Source organism: Bubalus kerabau, chromosome 20 (assembly GCF_029407905.1).
Source record: "Bubalus kerabau isolate K-KA32 ecotype Philippines breed swamp buffalo chromosome 20, PCC_UOA_SB_1v2, whole genome shotgun sequence".
In the NCBI taxonomy this organism is placed as follows: domain Eukaryota; kingdom Metazoa; phylum Chordata; class Mammalia; order Artiodactyla; family Bovidae; genus Bubalus; species Bubalus kerabau.
The window spans coordinates 56,096,692-56,115,020 of record NC_073643.1 but is presented as its reverse complement, the minus strand read 5'-3'; the positions used below and the strand labels follow the sequence as shown (position 1 = coordinate 56,115,020).

Genomic DNA, 18,329 nt, shown 5'->3' with positions numbered 1-18,329 from the left:
ATTTCCTCATAGATTGCAGCAAATGTGCTGATGGCCGATTGGATGAGGATCTTAAGGCTTGCTGCTTTTATTTTTATTTTTGAAGAAGAATAGCCTTTTGCTCTGCACTACTTAGATCCGAACGAACCTTATGATGTGTATATTGAGATGTATTCAGTGTGATTTTTTTTAAACCAAATCGTCTTCCTGTAGTCGCAATATATACTGTAGCCTTTGAACAGCAAGTCTTGCTTTCCCAGACAGAAAGCCATTCTGAAACCCTGCAGTATCACAGGTGAGAAAAGGTGGTTATTTCTCCCCCGCCCCTGAGACAATAACAGCACTAGTAATCCCACTTAATAAGAGCTTATTTAATTGTATGTCAGCCTCTTAACTGCTAAGCACTTTGTGGGTATCAGCTTTTTTCATAAAAGAACTTTTGTATTGAATACAAAGTTTGCTTTGAGACTTTTCAGCATACGATCTTTTTCCATAAACTTGTACAGTGCAAAAGACATTTTGAATACCATGACCGATGATGTCCCACGCTTCAAGGAAAACCAAAACGCTTCCCACCTCGCTTGCAAAATGCATTCTTCATACTGACCGTTCCCACGGTTGCTCTGTGTCAGCCCGGGCCCTTCCCTTCTCCAGGCCCAGAGAATTCTTCCACAAACAAGATTGAGAGCCACTCGGGAAAAGAGCCATAGTCAGCTGGGAGGGCATGTGTCTGGACGGCTGTGGAGAAACCCGAGGGTTTGGGATCCCGAAACAGCCCATCCCACCTAGCAAGACCTTCCTGGAAGGAGGACCTTTTTTGAGCAAGAGCATCTCCTGAATGTCGAGAAGAAGCATCTCTGAATGTAGCCAGCAGAGGGAACTGCGTCCCCTGAATGGGTGACCAGCCCTCAGACGTGTTTATTGGATTCCAAGACCAACACCGCCCACACCGCCCACTGCTCTCCTTCGAGAAAGATCTGCTCCTGTAGAACCTGGGGCAGCTTTGGAACGTGGTGTGTTTTTTCGTTTCTGTTGTTTTTTGTAGTTTCCTTTTTCGAGGTTCTCCATCTCTCCCTGTGTTCCGACCGTGTGTCCATGACCTCATTCCATGACACCAGGAAAGCCCGGCTTGCACATGAGGCCTCCTGCTCATTTGCAGCCAGGACGCAAGGGAAGCAGGAGGGGTCTCCCAGAGGGGGGCTCAGCTCCAGGGAGAATAGGGAGCCATGGAAGTTAGACTGCCCCCATGTCAGTGCTGGTCTTTTCTTGTCAGGAATGATGGATGCCCACACACACATACACACTCATACCCTCACCCTCACACTTGCACACACACACAGAGGAAATGACTGGTTTGTCAGAACTCACTGTAGTACATAAAGCTTGCACTCGGCGTCCTATATCTAGCAGCATGGGGTACGTTTGGCAGTTCACCCCATTAGGGGGTAAATAATTTATGACCATTCATCTGTTTTTATGAATTTTTTTAATCTAGACAATAATTGTAAATAAAGAACTCACCATCTCTGTTCATTTAATACTATGCAATGGTGATGCTTTCAATTGCTGACTCTTCCTACTCCTGCAGTGTGGTTCTGAAATGTCTGTGGTCTTAAAAGAAAAAAAAAAAAGGCAAAAAACAACATCAAACAGAACACAGTGACTATACACTCTGTAATATATACTTTTTTTTAACTGGTCAGGGACTGCACCATCCTCTTAGATTCCTGTCTGCCCTCTGGACAGGGGATCCAGAAGGAGGTAGCAGACTCGGCTCTGAGGTCTAAGCTCACCAGTCTGTTTCCCCCTCCACAGATGAGGGGTGAGCAGGGGCCCATGCAGTGAGCCACCCACCTTTGGAGGTGGGCAGGGAGGAAACTGAAGACTTTCCTTCCTAACTCAGCAGCAGCCTGGGTTGCTCCCACCAGCCCCCACCCCCCGCCCCATGGCCCCTTCTGCCCATGTCCCAACCAGAGCAGAGAGCAGACAAGAAAGAGGGGTCCCTGCTTCTGAGCACAGACCAACGGCGGTGACTACGGTGGGGCGAGGATCCTGGGCCTGTCTCAGCCCAGGCAGCCCAGTGATTGAACAGCCACCCTTCTTCTACCGTGTTGAAATTGCCCCTTTCCCACACCCTGGCAGCTTAGAGAGACTTGCATCTATTTCTGGAATTTCCCCTCTGTTCCCTCATCAGGGTGTCTCATCTGACCAGCCACCTAGTTTTGATTATTGTCACTTTATATGATGTTTTTATTATGTGGTGGGACAAATACCCTTCGTGCTTTTTTTTTTTTAAGCAAAATTTCCTGGTTATTCTCTCACGTCTATTCTTCCAAGTAAACTTAAAATGTTGCCAAGTCCTGCATCCTTCTGCCCTCCTCTCACCCCAAATATTGGGCCCTTTCATCACAGGTGCAAACGTCATGCCGCCATTGTAAGCACTGTCCACTCTGGCTCACTAAATAGCCCTTTAAGGAGAAATAAGAAGGGCATCCTAGCTCTTGAGGGAAGCCTGATACTCCTCCCATCATCTCACCTGTCCCCTGAGCCAGGGTGTTGTCAGGAGAGGCCACTGAGCCCCCACCCAATATCAGTGTGGGCCCCGAAATCACCCACCTTGCCTGTGATGGGGAGGACCCTCCATCTGCCCCGGTCCAGGCGAGATAGAAGGTTCTCTCCCAGACTCAAGAGCTACCAGAATGTGTACCCCACTTGCCAATTCTCCTCATGGAGAAATGTTTATTCCTGGCTCCTTTTCCTGAGCTGTTTTTGTGGGGAGGGGGTCACCCCTTGCTCTTTATTGACAGTTTTCAGCAGGTCCGTGATAGGTCCTCCGGGATGTAGCCGTTTCTTGCCTGGACCGTCTCACCACCCTGACTCCCCCTAGTGGTTCTTGCTCGACTTGCAGGAGGCTGTCAAATAAGTACACTGTGACATGCCTCCCAGCCCCAGACTCTCTCCAAGGGGCCCCAAGATCCCACCATTAGAAGGTGTGGGGAGGGGAGGGGACGGGCTGCATTTCTCTGAAGGTTTTTGGGTCCTCCAGAGCCAAGGCCAAAATCAAACAATAGCGGAAAATCCCCAGGTCTTTCTCAAGTCCCAAAGCGAGCTCTCCTGATTTTGACATGAAGATCCTGTCCGCCCAAGTAGGGGAGGGGGAATCCCAAGCCCTGGGCATCAGCCATCACCCCCTCCAACGAAAACAAGATATTTAAGGCTGCTTTGGGACCGCCCATCCTGGCTCCCCCAAGTCTTGTAACGCCTGTGGTGCTCTCCCTCCCGACCTTTCCTCTCGGGAGGGTCGGTCGCCACACTTTGCTAACTCTTGTGTGCACATATTTTATACCAGAGTAAGCAAGGAAATGGTGCCGCCTCCAGCTTCCTGAGCTGCCCGGGCTCTGGGGGGCTCTGGGACAATCGGGGCTGGGAAGTGACTGTGCTCTTATTGTACACTCTTGATTTCTCTGTATCTCTGGCTTGTGCTCTTTGTAACTAATGGGATTTGTCTGCCTTTTCAACACTATACTGAGCAATAACAATAAATGCACACGTGGAAATGTAGACACAGTACACATCACAAGGCCTTTTTCCGCGGGATGGCTGGGTCCCCGCCCTCCGTGGACTTGAACTCAGAGGGAAACTGAGTGCCTGGAAGGGAAAGGCAGTTTGCCTGAGGGTGCACAGGCCCGGGGCGGTCTCTCTCCTTCCACTGAGTCACGCCTTCCTGTACCATTTGAGGGAGGCAAGTTCAGTATTCCGTGAGTCGTTAAACCTCCATGAGGAATAGCTGACAAGCCCAGATGGCCAGACTTTTGGGGAAAGAGACCTCGGGAGGACAAAGAGGTGGAGATTCAGGTTCTAGGGGCACCAAGGAAGGAAAGCTAACAGCGGCCTGACTGGGGGTCTGGGATTAACCAGAGGGAGGTGATGGGAGATATGGACAAAGGATGCAGGTGTCATCCTCTCCTGGGGACAGGGGGATGCAGAAGGGAGCCTGGCACATAAGAGTCTGAGCTTTGCACACCTCTGGTGAACATTCGCAAAGAACGGGAATGTGCCCAGGTCAAGAGACAGTCCAGTGCTGGTTCAAAGGCTGAGGGTCCCACATGCACACACACGCACACACAATCCCAGCTCTTCTCTGGGGACTCCCAGAACAAGCACCACAGGCCCAGTCAACTTCCAAACCCAAACCCAGTTTCGCATCCAAAGTCCATTTACTCCCAGCATCAACCTTGTAGAGAAGGTTTTATTACAGTTTCCACCTAACAGAAGAAGAGACAGCAGTTCAGAGAGGTGGAGGGTGTGCCCACCTAGTAAGCAGGAGATACAGTATTGATACCTGGCAATCTTGATGCCAGGGTCGGCACTCAAAACTTCAGGTCCACCAGCAAATACCTTAATGAATAGGATACAGTTGCACCGTTTCTCCCAAATCCTCAGTCTCTCCAACTGCAATGCCAACACTAGGGAATTCCTTATGCCCCATGCATTGTGTTTATATCTAGTATGTCATTGTCCTCATCTTATACTCAAGGAAAGTCAGGCTCAGAAAGAAGCAACATGATTTTATCACTCAGAGAATCATCTACAGATCTGAGATCAGGGCCTGTCCCTGGAAGAACAGGAGACCCAAGAGCCCCAACCCCTTTGTTCCCTGCAACATTTTTTTCCATCATAAACACCAGTCCTCAAACCCCTGGAATATTTTCCCATTAGAGGGAAATTGGAGGTCTTGAAAGCTGGGGTGGGAGTGGAGTGTGAGTTGCAATCTGCAGGTCCAGCCCTGAGTTCTGTAAGACCCCACTCTCCGGCCTCCTCTCCCAGCTCCTTGATGGCTTGTCACACCCTCTGGGTCTTAACATCATCCTTCCAGCAGGGACTATCTTCTGCTAGGACACTTCCCTCCAGTTTCAAGAGAGGAAACAGGGATTCTGACTCATCCAAGGGGAGTCTAGGTTCCATCCTGGGTCACTGAACTCCTAAAAAGCCATGAGAAGCCCAGGGTTGCCAGACCATGTGAGGCTGAGGGGAACCCCCACCAGGGGCTCTGTCCAGCTACAGCATTCTCGCTGTGCAGGTGAGAAGCCAGGGACCTAAGGGTTGGGGAAACTGGCGACTGGGTCCTGGGCTCTAGCTGCAGGAGTCGAGCTGAGATCCCTCCTTGCCTGGGGCATCTAGCCGGTGGGCCAGATTCACAGGATCCCAGAGCCGTGATGGAACAGGCAGTTTCGGAGGCACGGATCCTCCGGCTTGGAGAGGGCAGAAAGAGAGACAGGCTCAGCTCCTGGCAAGGGGCTTATTTGCTGGGCTTCTTTGCCCCTGGTCCCAGCTTGGGTCCTGAGGAGAGACTAACAAGGAAGAACAAGGACCATTCTGGCCACTACCCCCAAATTAATCATCCTAAAATCTTCATCGTAAGGCCCGTCGCACCCAGAACCGCAAAAACGTTCCTTGCTGCTAAGTCGCTTCAGTCGTGTCCGACTCTGTGCGACCCCAGAGACGGCAGCCCACCAGGCTTCCCCGTCCCTGGGATTCTCCAGGCAAGAACACTGGAGTGGGTTGCCATTTCCTTCTCCAATGCATGAAAGTGAAAAGTGAAAGTGAAGTCGCTCAGTCGTATCCGACTCCCAGCGACCCCATGGACTGCAGCCTACCAGGCTCCTCTGTCTTTTCCAGGCAAGAGTACTGGAGTGGGGTGCCACTGCCTTCTCTAGAAACGTTCCTTAGGAGTCCCTTTTTTTCCTGTGTGGGATCTCAGGAAAAGGGAAGGGTTGGGTCGCGAGGGAAGACGGGCTAAAGCTTCAGATTACGAGTCCCGGGTCTGGGTCGCCATGGAAATGAGAGTCCCACCCCGCTTTGGTCTCGCGGGCTGTGCACGGAGAAGGGGAGGAGCCGTGGCGCTCAGGAGAGGACGGAACGTTTGTGCGAGTGGAGCTTGCTGCTGCCCGGAGGCTCCGCGTCAGGACCCGACGGGCTTCCAGCCCGACGCCGGAAGTGAGCTATTCCGAGGCGACGCCGGGTCCTGCCACGTCTGAGTCCTGAAGTCGCTGCTGCTGCTACAACCATGGTGAGTGTTGGGGTCGGGGTCGCGGCCTTCCCTGGTCCTCGCCGCCCTGAAGTTCAAGCCCCATTCTGGGGCCGTACAGTTCTCCCGCACCGCTTCGGATTTGAAGTGGGGTGGCTCTGGGGGGTGGTCAGAGGGAGGCCGCGGAACCTCTCAGAACTCTGCGGACAGCCTAGCTGCCGCGTCTCCTGCTCCTTCCTTTCCTTCTCCTCCCGCAACAATTGAAAACAAAATCCCAAACACCGTAGGAGCCGCTGTATTCTGAGCCCTTATCGGGTTCCAAGCATTGTTCCTAATCTCAGCCTGTCCATAGCCCCGTGAAGTCGATTCAGTTAAGCCAGTGTTCTCGGGGAAATGTCTGTGCCCAGGTTTTTGAGGAAAGCTGGGTGAGCCCACAAGTCAGGACGCTGGGTTTGGTCCTTGCTCTGCAGGAGACTGGGTTTTAAGTTTCTTGGGGTTTTTTCTTGGCCTCTTACTGAGTAGGTACTGAGTAGAGTTGGGGTCCTTATGCCGTGACATTCAGCTTTTTTAAAAACTGAGTTTTTAACTCAGCAGTTCTGAAGAGGTGAATTATTTTGAGGGCTGTCTTTTACTACCCAGTGAAGACCAGACAACTTGAGGTGCTTGGAAGGATGAACTTTTTTTTTAAAGTAGCTTAAAAAAAAAAAACACACGCACTTATTCATCAGTCCTGGTTGGTGACAGAGAGTGGGTTCCAAATAAAGGCTGGTAATCTGCAGGGTCCTCTGATGAACTAGTATGAAACTACCAGGAAGTTTTCTTCCTGTGTACTTAGCATTGGGCCATTAACTTAGGCAATTGGATGTGACACCTGGATAGGCAGCCTAGTGGGGTGGAAAGCTTTGTGGGGTTGGAATTACCAATAGCAGGTGGGGGCTCTTCTCCCAGCGCCACCTTTGACTAGCCCTGGAGCAGATGTTTTCCCTTCTCTGGGCTTCATATCCTCAGTCAGCTCCTGTGAACTCTGCCCTTTGGCTTTCCTAGTGCACACATGAAAGCACTTTATAGCCCAGGCAGCTTGCTGCAGGTATGCTTCTCTTTCTCTTCCTTTCTTGCCTTTGCGGATCGTGGGGGCCTACTTTGCCGGGCGTCTAGGCTTTGATGAGAGAATTTGTGTTTGCTTGATGCGCCCCTTTTGCACTGCTTTGCAACCATCCTCTGCCGGCGTCCTCCTTTCTGAAAAGTCGGGTCAGGTTTTAAACCTGCAGGACTCGTGTTGGGAAAAGAAATGGGGGGAGATGGTAAGAAGAGTATCGTTTCCAGTCTGAAACCTCCTTTTCATTCTCTTTTCTATCCCAAGAGTTTTGAGAGACTAGTGGTGGAACATAGTCAAATTGTCCATTTTTGTTCATTGACTTATTCATTCAGCAGATAGTCACTGAGTTCCTTCTGGTTGCAAAACACTGTGCTGGATGATGTGAGAGGATGCAGAACTGTCGATGACACCAGCCCTGGCTCTGGGGAGCTCGCCTTCTAGTTGGAGAAGGAAGCGTCTGAAGTGTTGTAGACATTCAGTGTTGATACTCAGAGGAGTCTGGCCAGTCAGGAAATCTGGGAATCTTCAAGCCCCGGTGTTGGGGGGCGGGGTGTGGTCATAATTTGAGCTGAGCCTCAGAGAATGGATATGAAGGTGTGGTAACTGTACTCCAGCCAGCCCTGCGAACTCTGTCACCTGTGACTCTGTCACAGGTGGTGGACCAGGGAGCAGCCTCAAGAGAATCAATTGAATCAATTAATCAAAGTCTTTAGGTGAAAATCCTGTTATGCAAAAAACTGCCTGGAACATCAGAGGCTCTGTCCTTGAGGAAGGCTGCTCCATAGTCCAGCTGTAGCTCCCCTGGAGTCCCTCTTCACCCCCAAACGTAGCCAAGACCTCCCGTGCCACTATCCCCGATCTTTGCTCACGTTATTCCCTCTGCCTGGACTGTACTTTTTTTCCCATGTGTTAGTCACTCGAGTCTTGTCCAGCTCTTTGCAACCCTATGGACTATAGGCCGCAGCTCCTCTGTCCATGGAATTGTCCAGGCTAGAATACTGGAGTGAGTTGCCATGCCCTTCTCCAGAGTATCTTCCCTGGTCCAGGGATCGAACCCGGGTCTCCCACATTGCAGGCAGATTCTTTACCATCTGAGCTACCAGGGAAGCCACCTGCCAGATTCCTCCTCATCTGAGCCTGTTTTTGTCCACCACCACCAGCCCCTCAGACTGCTATAGCACATACTAACCCCATTAAAATACTCATTCTGCCTTGTTGGCGTTCCTTCCATACAGACTTCTCTGGGGCAAGAAGTACCTCTTTTCTGTGTGTACATCTCCAGTCCCTGGCACAGTGCTTGGCGCAACGAAGGCACTTAGAGTGGATCTTTACTGAATGAATGAATGATCAGATGCTATCAAGAACTTTAAAAGTGGTGGATTTAATGAGATGATTGCATTCTAGCTACCATCAGTTCATTTACGAACAATATCTTTGGTTTTAGGTGTCAGTAATTAACACTGTGGACACTTCCCATGAGGACATGATTGTAAGTATTCCTTTAGCCCTTCCTCACATGCTGAGGACGTGGGCATCTCTGTTGATGATTTATTAATCCGGTGTGGCCTTGCAGCCTTTGCCAGTCAGGCTGTAACCGCAGGGGTATGGTCAGTCTCCAAGCAGGCCCTCTGAATTGACAGGGCTGTGACAGTCTGATCACTGGAAGTCAGGAGAAACCCAGAAACAGTTTGCAGCTCAAGGTTCTTAGTCTCCTGGCCAAAAAAGTAACTGGCTCTGGGATGGGATGAAAGTGGGTGCAGAGGTTTGAAATAGTCTTCCCACCTATCTTCCTCCTGCTGTCACTTCTTAGCCCCATTGAAAAGGGGATTAAAGAAGAAAAAATAAGGACTTCTCTCGAGGTCCAGACTTATGCTTATTGGAAGCATAAGACTATGCTTCCAATGCAGGGAGCACAGGTTTGATCCCTAGTTGGGAAGGTTCTGCCTGCTGCGTGGTGTGACCAAAAAAGAAAAGAAGGAAAGAAATAGGAAGATGACTCAATAAAAAGGCAGAGCCAGGTAGGACCACCACAGACGGCGGGCCAGACGGTGCCCTTTGAACCAGAAGCATTAACTCAGGGTGTGTCCTGAGAGGTGAACACCTGCTTAGTGTACGAGGACAGGGCTGTGGGAGAAGGTCCAGAGGTTACAGTCTCCAGCAAAGGATGCAGACTCTGCTTCATGCAGGGCACAGAGTGCAGGAAGCCTGAACAAGACCCAGGTCAGTCAGCCTACAGCATTGCGTCCCAGGCGTCCTACGCTCACGGCCTCCCTCCAGCTGTTGCCTTTGGGCTTCCAAGTGGTTGCTTGGATGTGGTCATCCTTGGAGACAGCGTGGCACCTGGGTAAGACCGTCAAATCTGAGGTCCCCAGTCAATCTGTTAACTTTAAGATGATCCGATGTGAGGTCCCTCGTCAACCTGTTAACTTTTCTGAGCCAGCCTTGATTTTCTCGTAGCTGAGATGGGAAATGCCATGGGTGTGCCCCCTCTCTGGGCGGGTTCATCTCAGGGAACAGATGAGACAGGGTAGTAATGGGGAGCATCTGCATGCTCATGGCACATCCCACCCCCGGCTGAATACTGCTTCTTCAGTGTCTCGTTTAACCTTCATGAAGTTGAGGCCATTATCAGCTCCATTTAAAGGAAACTAAGGTTCCAGGGCATTAGGACATTTTCCTGAGGTTGCACGGCAGAGAACTTGAGATAGGATTGGAGTCTCGGTGCTGTGCCCTGCTTCCTCCCAAAGTGTGTGGCAGCCTGCAGGAGGAGTGCTTCAGAAGCACACTTACCGAGAAGCTCTGTCTCAGCACTGCCCTGCCTGCCTTCCAAGGAGCCAAGACCTGGAGTGGCAGGGAGGCTTGACTTCCCAAGAGGGATCAGGATGTTGTCCTTGGGTAGGGAGATGAGGAAGGAATGTCTAAGCAGACAGAATAATTGCTTCCCTTTGAAAGGATGTAATTGCTCTTGATGACCACAGCGTGACAGCTGATAGTTCCTGAAACCCCAAAGGTACAATGAGGAAGACATGTTATCCATTGGAATAGCAGGGCCAGCAAACGGGAGGGCCAGTAAGTTCAGCGAGGCAGCAGCAGGTGGACTCAGAGGAGCCGTCGCCCAGATGGACAAGGAGCTGTGGGTGGGACCTGGCCCTGGAGGGCAGCCTCTGTGAAGCCTGTTCATCAGTGGTGGGACCAGCAATGCTGAAGTGCTGGCTGGAGAGTTCGGGGTCCTGGGCACACTGCTGGGGCAAAGGTCAGGTAAAAACCCAGGAACAAAGGTCCACAGAGGATCCAGGGCCATGGGTGGAGGAAGGGGCCTAAATGGCCGAATGGAACCCTGTGTCCCGGCTAGACGTGCATTGTGGAGGACCTCACTGGGGCCCGCTGGTGGTCAGAGGCCTGCTTCTCTAAGTCAGCGTTAGCGCCGAACCTCCCTGGTAGCATATGGAGCCTCAACACAGTGGGACTGGAGGAAGGAGAGAGAAGCTGCGCGAGCTTTCCTCCCACATCCCCCTGCCGATGGGGATTGGAAGGACTTTCCCCGTGCTGTGAAGGATCTGAAAGCAGCTGGGTGTGGTTTCTCTTGTCCCTTTCAGAAGGAAGTTGCCTGTGAGAGAAGTGAGAATGTTACCAAGCTAGGTTCCTGCCAGATAGTGATGATTCTCTGAGGTTCAGTTAGTCTCAGGTCCTGTCCTCCCTCTGCAGCATGACGCCCAGATGGACTACTACGGCACCCGCCTGGCAACCTGCTCGTCAGACAGGTCCGTCAAGATCTTCGACGTGCGCAACGGGGGGCAGATCCTTGTCGCCGACCTCAGGGGGTAAGCGCCCCCGACCCTGGACAAAGCCGCAGATGTGGCAGGAAGGGCTGAGAGCCCAGATCAGCACAGCCCCTGGTGTGGCTGGCGGAGAGGATTCCTGGTCCCGGCCACCCGCCTGCCTCAGCATGCGTCCTGGGCTAATGGGCCAGGAGCCAATCCCACCTCTGCCGCCCAGATGCCCACAGACAGCCCTGGGGTGAGAGTCAGGTTACCCCTCAGTCTTCACCTGCTCACCCCCGACCCAGGCTGGGGCAGCGTCTGCCCAGGCAGTGCCTGCTCACAGGTCTTCAGTGGCTACTGCTGTGTTCAAAAGTGGGAAACGACCTTTTCTTTTCCTTTTTGAACACGTTCAGCACACGTGATCTAAAGTGACTCAGAATATAATAGTAATTATGTGGATCCCACTGTTCGGCCTGTTTGCCCCGGCAGGTACTCAGTGAGTATTTACAAATGTTTGGTTTACCCTTCTCCCTGTGGAGATTCTTGAGATCCTGGTTTTCTTTTTTGTGGCCACACTCTGTTTTTCCGTCTCAGTTCACTACCTCAGATGGATAGTGTTCTTAATCCAGGTTCCATGAATCTCCAAGGGTTCTGTGGGTAGAATTCAGGGGATGGTGAACTCAGAAAGGGGAAAGGGGAAAAGTCACATCTTTATTCTCAGTGATTCTGATGTGCAGCGTTTGCTTCAGTTATGGCTATAGGCCAGGTATCACAGTAGTATTCATGGTACCTGTCACTTTTTTTTTTTTTTTTTTAATATTTATTTGTCTTCACTGGGTCTTGGTTGCGCCACTTGAGATCTTCTGTTTTGTTTAGACATGCAGATCTTTAGTTGTGGCATGTGGAATCTAGTTGCCTGACCAGGGATTGAACCCAGGCCCCCTGCAGTGGGAGCTCGGAGTCTTGGCCACTAGACCACCAGGAGAGTCCCCAGTACCTGTCACTTTGTTACCAGAAGAAGTCACAGATATTTTTTATATCACATTACAGTTGTAGCTTTCTCAAAATAGCACTTGTGCTCATCGCTCCTGTGAAATTAGAATAGGTATTAGACTTGCCACTGGAGTTTGTTACTTAATGTATTAACAAGAAGCACATATATCACTAATAACATAAATTGTTCTTTAACCTTTTGATGACGATTTCAGTATAAATGGATTTCGTGTATAAGCCTCACTCTATGTATTTTATTGATTATCCTGAGAAGGGACCTTAGCCTTCACCAGACTACACAGGAGATGTTAAGAATCCCTGACAAGTGGGTACTCACTGCATGTCTGTGAATGGATTAAAGAAAACACAGCTAAGTCAGTAGCCGTTTAGGAAGACAGGCCTAGAAATTCCCCTCCTCGTGGGTGTCAGGAGTCGCATGCCTGAGGAGCCCAGTGCCACCTTCCCTGCCCCACGGCCGCTGGCTGAGAGCTCACAGGGCGAGGCCTGGCTGCCAGTACTGGTTTGGACGCACTGTCCACTGTCACGTGGTCCTTTCTGCTCAAAGAACGTAAAAGACTGGAGGGTAAATTCGTGCCCCATCCTTTGCTCCCTCAGGTAACACTATGCTAGCTGTAGGACGATGAGTCTCCAGGAGTTTCGTTAGCAGCAGCTTTGTGGAGACTGTGCCTGGACCATCGTCCCAGCTAAGGGAGGTGGACTCTTGAGTGTCCGCAGCCCCGGGTGAATGGATGAGCAGGGAGCAGCCCACAGGCGTCGAACTTGTGTTTTTTCCTTTTTTTGTACCAAGCACTGTTTCAGACTCTTAAATGAGTTATCACAGACATTTCCCTCATGACCACAGTGTGAAAGAAGTCACGCTGACATCTCTCTCAAGAGACCAAGCCAAAGAGGATAACAGCCCTGACCTGAAGTCAGGCAGCTAGTGAGTGGGGAATGGGTGTGAAAGAGCCCGTCCCATCCGCTCTGTGCTGCCCACCTCTTGTGTGCTGGCTGCCCTCTCTTCTGAGCGACAGACCCAGTACAGAGCCTGGCACAGGGCACATGCTCAGACAGTAGTGACCAGGTGAACACACAGAGATGGGAAGGGAAGAGAGAGACCTGCCTTTTGAAAAAGTTAAGAGTAGTGGAAAGTACTAAGATGAAACATTTACTGCCTGCTCAAGAGCACAGCCTCCTCAAGGGCTCTGCTGGCTCAGGAGAGAGGGGCGGACTTGCTTTCAGCCTCGGGGTCCTCACTGTCCAGTGAAAGTCCCTTTTGGAGTGACATTATTCAGCTCTATCCCTTTTGAAATTCTTCAGCAGTTCTCTCCTGAGAAGCCATTTACTTCTGTCCAAAGTAGTGGCTGGCAGAGTGCCCTGCATTCCTTTTGCCCATTTGAACAGCCGGCAGAGTGCCCTGCCTTCTTTTTGCCCATCTGAACAGCCTCTGGCCCTCTCGCCTTGCAGCCATGAGGGTCCCGTGTGGCAGGTGGCCTGGGCCCACCCCATGTATGGCAATATACTCGCGTCCTGCTCCTACGACCGGAAAGTCATCATCTGGAAAGAGGAGAATGGCACCTGGGAGAAGACCCACGAGCACACAGGACACGACTCCTCAGGTACAGCGTGGGGAGTGGGCAGGGCAGGGGCCGCTGCAGGAGGGTCTGTCCACAGCGGAGGCAAGGTCCTAAGACCTAAAGCCAACACAAAGCACAATAAGGAAAGCAAAGACAAGATAGTGAGCTTGGTTGGTTGGTTTTTTCTTTAAGGTTTATTCATTTTAAGTACTGGTCTTTGTTCTGAGACTATAAGATAGGCTTTAGCTTATGATGATGATATTAGCAGGTGATGGGTTTTTTAAATCTCCGCTGACAAAATTACAACTTTCCCCATGGTGATCCCTACGATTTTTCTTTTTTTTTCTTTTTTTTTTCAGAAATTTAGTTAAACAGTAAGTCTTGGACATGAAAGTCTGCTCACTGTGCCTTCTTCCTCCCTGCAGTAAACTCCGTATGCTGGGCTCCCCACGACTACGGCCTCATCCTGGCCTGCGGCAGCTCAGACGGGGCCATCTCCCTGCTGACCTACACCGGGCTGGGCCAGTGGGAAGTAAAGAAGATCAACAATGCTCACACCGTAAGTTCACACCCTGCCTGCGGGTAGGGGCCGCTCTGCGGCCTCGCCAGGTGTCTGCTGTTCACTCCTTAGAGAAGGGCAGGAGCAGTGTCCGTGCTGTGCAGTGGGCCACAGGAGGGCTGCTGAGCAGACACTGTTGGGAGAGCAGGTCTGAGGCTCTTTGTGCCAAAGCCAGACAGAGGCTACATCCAGGGAGGCCAGGCTGCACCTGCCTCATTCAGCCCAGGGCAGTGCTGGCACTGGTTCCTTCAAGTCAGGGAGGGCCAGGGCACTGGCAGGGTGGCAGCAGTAGCCTGCCCACCTGCCCCCCTTGCTGTGCACACCACACAGTGACCATTGGGACCCCTGGAACTGATTGGTGTTACAAAAAGCATCATAGGAAGTAGTTCTCTGCTTCCTGTGTAAGGTTGAAACAGTCACAGAAGCACTGAACAGGGGTGGGAGGGCTCACATTTCTTGAGCCTCTAGTGTATGTCATGTAATCCTCACAGATGTTTGTGAATCAAAAAACTAACAAATGTACAGATGCCTGAGGTCACCAGTCCTGTTCTCATTTTGTGAATAGATAGGTGAGGCTCAGATAACTGACTTAGAGGAGGTACTGTGCTGGAGTTAGACCACTGGAATCCGTGTACCTCTTGTCTACACAGCCGTCCAGCCCTGATGGCCCCAGCGCTTCTGAAAGCTATCCAGACGAAAGTCAGCCGCCCCAAGTCTAACCCTGTACTTTCGCAGTTCTCAGATCCTGGGAATCCACAGCCTGCCCAGCCTTCCGGGCCCCAAGGGCCTGTCTGTGGCTCTTGTTACTTGGGACCCTGTGACCCACGTCTGCTGACTAACATAAAATTGAATAGGCCTAGAGGCTTCTGGAAAGATGGCAGGGAATGACATCATAGTGCTTGAGTCTGTTCCACATCTCTGCATAGAAACCAACAGAGCAACTTAGGTAGCAAAACCAAAATTTTCTGAGCAGTAGTTGAGAGCAGAACTGGTAAAAAGGTATTTCCATGAACTCAAACATACAAGTGAAGAGGGATGGACCAAACACAGCACCAAGACTGCGTGGTATTGGCATGCGAGCAAGGGAGGAGGTAAGTGGTGAACGGTGCCCTCCAGTGGCACCTGCGGGGTACCCACAGAGAGCAGGAGGTGCTCACTGTTTGTAACAGTTTAAACTCATAAAATTCACCCTTTTAAAAAATAGAGTTCTATAGTTTTTACTATACTCACAAAGTTGTACAACTCTCACCACTAATACCCAGATCATTCTCAACATCCCAATAAGAAACCCCATTAGTAGTTACTCTCCACCCCACCATACCCCCAGCCCTAAGCAGCCCTAGTCTACCTTCTAACTATGAATTTGCCCACTGGACATTGCCAATGGACATTGCCTGTAAATGGAATTATGCAGTACCGTCCACAGAAGACTGACTTCTCTCACTTAGCTTGTTTTCAAGGTTTATCCAAGTTTCATCCACATCATAGCATATATCACTGCTTCGTTGCTTTTTTGTGACTGAATACTATTCTTTTGTGTGAATATATATATACACACACACACACACATTTTATTTTGCATTTATTTCATTTTTATTCATCAGTTAGCGGTCATTATGAATAACACTCTTACAAACATTTGTGTATAAGTTTGTGGTTTTAATATTTTTGGGTAACTACCTGGGTGTGGAACTGCCAAGTAAGGGAAGCTCTGTTTAATTTTTTGAAGTACTGCTAAACTGTTATCCAAATTAACTGCCCCATTTTACATTCCTGCTAGCAGTGTATGAGGGTTTCAGTTTCTCCACATCCTTGCCAACATTCCTTTTCTTTTTGATGATAGCCATCCCAGTGGGTGTAAAGTAGTACCTCCTTGCGGTTTTGATCTGCATTTCTCCAATGACTAATGATGTTAGGCATCTTTTCACATGCTTACTGGCCATTTGCATATCTTCTTTGGAGAACTGACTGGGGGAGTGGGCTTGTACTGTCTCATACTAGGTGAGTGCAGGGAACCCACAATAAGAAAGACTAAAAAAGGGGCTTGGGGAAATCTGGCCCTTGTGACCCGCTGGGCTTGCTTCCATGGCAGTGCCCCTCTTGAGCAGAGGGACGCAGAGCCAGAGAGAGACGCAGAATGAAGGATGTAGACCAGAGTGGGCGAGAGGAACACAGCCTTGAAATCCCCAAAGCAGGTGTCACGTTTGTTAACACTACACAGAAACAGACTTCTGAACTTAGGGAGGCTTTCCTGAACCTCACCATAGGAAAACTAATTTCACATAAAAATACCAGAGAAGTATTTAAGTGAATCACAAACAAAATTTTCCTTTAAGAAAGAAAGAATATGTGGAATAGCACCCTTACAGACAGTAAGAGAAAGACACGCCCACAAAAATTGAACCAGTTGTCATCTATTTCAAATCAAGCTGAAAAGACTTCTTTTAAAATGACAAAAGACAAAAAATAGCATAAATGAAAATTAGAAAAATTCAGAAAAAATGAAGTGACAGGACTCAAGAAATTTAAAATTATAAAGACTAAATTTAGAAGGAGTGTAAGAACAAATAAACAACAGATAATGTCTTAAGATAAACAGTGTGAAAAGAAGGGGAACTCCCCCCAAGATGAAGCTATAAACAGATTTTGACAAAAAGTGAAGACAGGCCAAGATCAAATGTGAATATTAGGAGTCCAGAAGAAATCAGAACAAATACTAAAAATTGATGAAAGAAAAACTACCCTAAAATTCAAAAACTCGCTTTGAAACTACATCTTGAGAGAGTATACCTTATATTTAAGAATATCAACCCAGAATCACAAGCCAAAGACCTAAGAATAGTGAAATTACTGGCTTTTAAAACAAATCCTTCAGGCATCTAGGCAAAAGGACCATGTGATTTACAGGGGAAACAGTATCATCAGACTTCTCAACAGCAATGATCGTGCAAGAGAAAATGGAGAACGCATTTACAACACTCCAAAGAGTGTGCGAGCCAAGGATTTAACTTAGCGAAACTGACTTTCAAGTTCACACAGACTTAGCAGCTTTACTCGCCAGATATTTAGGAAATAACCCAAATGTGAATCGGCAGGTGAGTGGGCCAACAAACTGTGAGGCAGTAGAAACGTTACCTAGCAATGAAAAGAAATGACTATTGATACACGATAAATGAATTTTAAAATAACTGTGCTGAGTGGAAAAAAATCAGTCAAAAGGTGCATACTCTGATCCCATAGTATGCAAAAGCAGACTCTAGTGACAGCAGGTTGGGGGGTGGGGGGCAGAGGTGGATTGTAAACTTGGAGATGATAGATGTGTCCATTCTCTTTTTTACCAATAATTTACTATTTTTTTAATCACTTTTTCTTTTTAATGGAGGTATTAACTAGTCACCAAGCTGTGCATCACATCCCCGTCAGATACTTATTTTACAACTGAAAATTTGTATCCATTCAGCCAGTCTGTCTTTTGGTTGGAGCATTTAATCTATGTATGTCTACAGTAATTATTGATATGTATGTTGTTATTGCCATTTTGCTAATTGTTGTGGGCTTGTTTTTGTAGGTCTTTCCTCTTTCGATCTCTTGGGATTTGATGACTAACTTTAGTGCTGTGTTTGGATTCCTTTTTCTTATTTATATTGTGCATCTACTGTAGATTTTCAGTTTGTGGTTACGGTGAGGTTTTAATATAATAGTCTATATAGAAACAAGATTGTTTTAAATTGCTGGTCTTTTCATTTTAAATGCATTTCCAATATTTTGCATTTGTACTCTCCTCACAGTTGTTGATTTTGATACCATATTTCTGTGGATGATTTCCTACCTTTATGTTTCCCTTTACCAGTGAGTTTTTCCATTCATAGTTTTCTTGTTTCTAGATGTGACCTTTTTTCGCCCTGCCTAGAAAAAGTCCTTTAACATTTGTTGCAAAGCTGGTCTGCTGCTGCTCCTGCTGCTAAGTCGCTTCAGTCCGACTCTGTGCGACCCCATAGACGGCAGCCCACCAGCCTCCGCCGTCCCTGGGATTCTCCAGGCAAGAACACTGGAGTGGGTTGCCATTTCCTTCTCCAATGTGTGAAAGTGAAGTTGCTTAGTCGTGTCTGACTCTTAGCGACCCCATGGACTGCAGCCCACCAGGCTCCCCCATCCATGGGATTTTCCAGGCAAGAGTACTGGAGTGGGGTGCCAGAGCTGGTCTGATGGTGCTGAATTCTCTCAGCTTTTGCTTGTCTGTAAAGCTTTTGATTTCTCCTTTGAATGTCTAAATGAGAGCCTTGCCGGTTATTATTGGTTGCAAGTTCTTCCCTTCCATCCCTTTAAATATATTGTG

At 49.1% G+C, this 18,329-nt stretch overlaps 1 protein-coding gene across 3 annotated transcripts in view; it reads left to right on the top strand.

The window, feature by feature from the left end:
* Positions 1 to 5,885: 5,885 nt before the first annotated feature.
* Positions 5,886 to 18,329, top strand: part of SEC13 (SEC13 homolog, nuclear pore and COPII coat complex component) — a 39,097-nt gene continuing 26,653 nt past the window's right edge. The window contains exons 1-5 of one of the 3 annotated variants that reach the window (XM_055558262.1): positions 5,886 to 6,049; positions 8,548 to 8,592; positions 10,809 to 10,924; positions 13,325 to 13,476; positions 13,860 to 13,993. In XM_055558262.1, coding sequence (XP_055414237.1) covers positions 6,047 to 6,049; positions 8,548 to 8,592; positions 10,809 to 10,924; positions 13,325 to 13,476; positions 13,860 to 13,993 — 450 coding nt within the window. In that variant the 5' untranslated portion in view covers positions 5,886 to 6,046. The remainder of the gene's footprint in view (positions 6,050 to 8,547; positions 8,593 to 10,808; positions 10,925 to 13,324; positions 13,477 to 13,859; positions 13,994 to 18,329) is intronic. The other 2 variants (XM_055558264.1, XM_055558263.1) reach the window with 2 other exon arrangements.